Source organism: Penaeus monodon, chromosome 34 (genome assembly GCF_015228065.2).
Source record: "Penaeus monodon isolate SGIC_2016 chromosome 34, NSTDA_Pmon_1, whole genome shotgun sequence".
Taxonomy (NCBI): Eukaryota; Metazoa; Arthropoda; class Malacostraca; order Decapoda; family Penaeidae; genus Penaeus; species Penaeus monodon.
The window spans coordinates 10,178,200-10,178,475 of record NC_051419.1 but is presented as its reverse complement, the minus strand read 5'-3'; the positions used below and the strand labels follow the sequence as shown (position 1 = coordinate 10,178,475).

General features: G+C 50.7%; 1 protein-coding gene across 1 annotated transcript in view; it reads right to left on the bottom strand.

Moving 5' to 3' along the window:
* Positions 1 to 131: 131 nt before the first annotated feature.
* LOC119594579 (nephrin-like) overlaps positions 132 to 276 on the bottom strand; it is a gene marked incomplete at its 3' end in the record, with an annotated part of 109,909 nt that continues 109,764 nt past the window's right edge. The window contains 1 exon segment of the mRNA XM_037943616.1: positions 132 to 252. Coding sequence (XP_037799544.1) covers positions 132 to 252 — 121 coding nt within the window.

The window sequence follows — 276 nt, the reverse complement described above, 5'->3', positions numbered from 1 at the left end:
AGCTCTCCTTTGGAAATTATCATCATAGCGATCTTTCACATCCAAATACGGTACTAAGAAAAAAGAAAAAGAAAAAACCGTAACACGATATCAGCAGAATAACCACGACTCATATCTATTTCCGCCCTCACCATGATGCTGATAGACAGAGCCGTGGGCGGCGATGGTGAGATGGGCGGGGGTGCTGGCGCCCTTGTCGTTGTGGGCGGTGATAAAAAGGTCGTATTTCCTGCCTGGGCGGAGGCCGTCCACCTGCGAGAGATGGTTCGGCGTGAG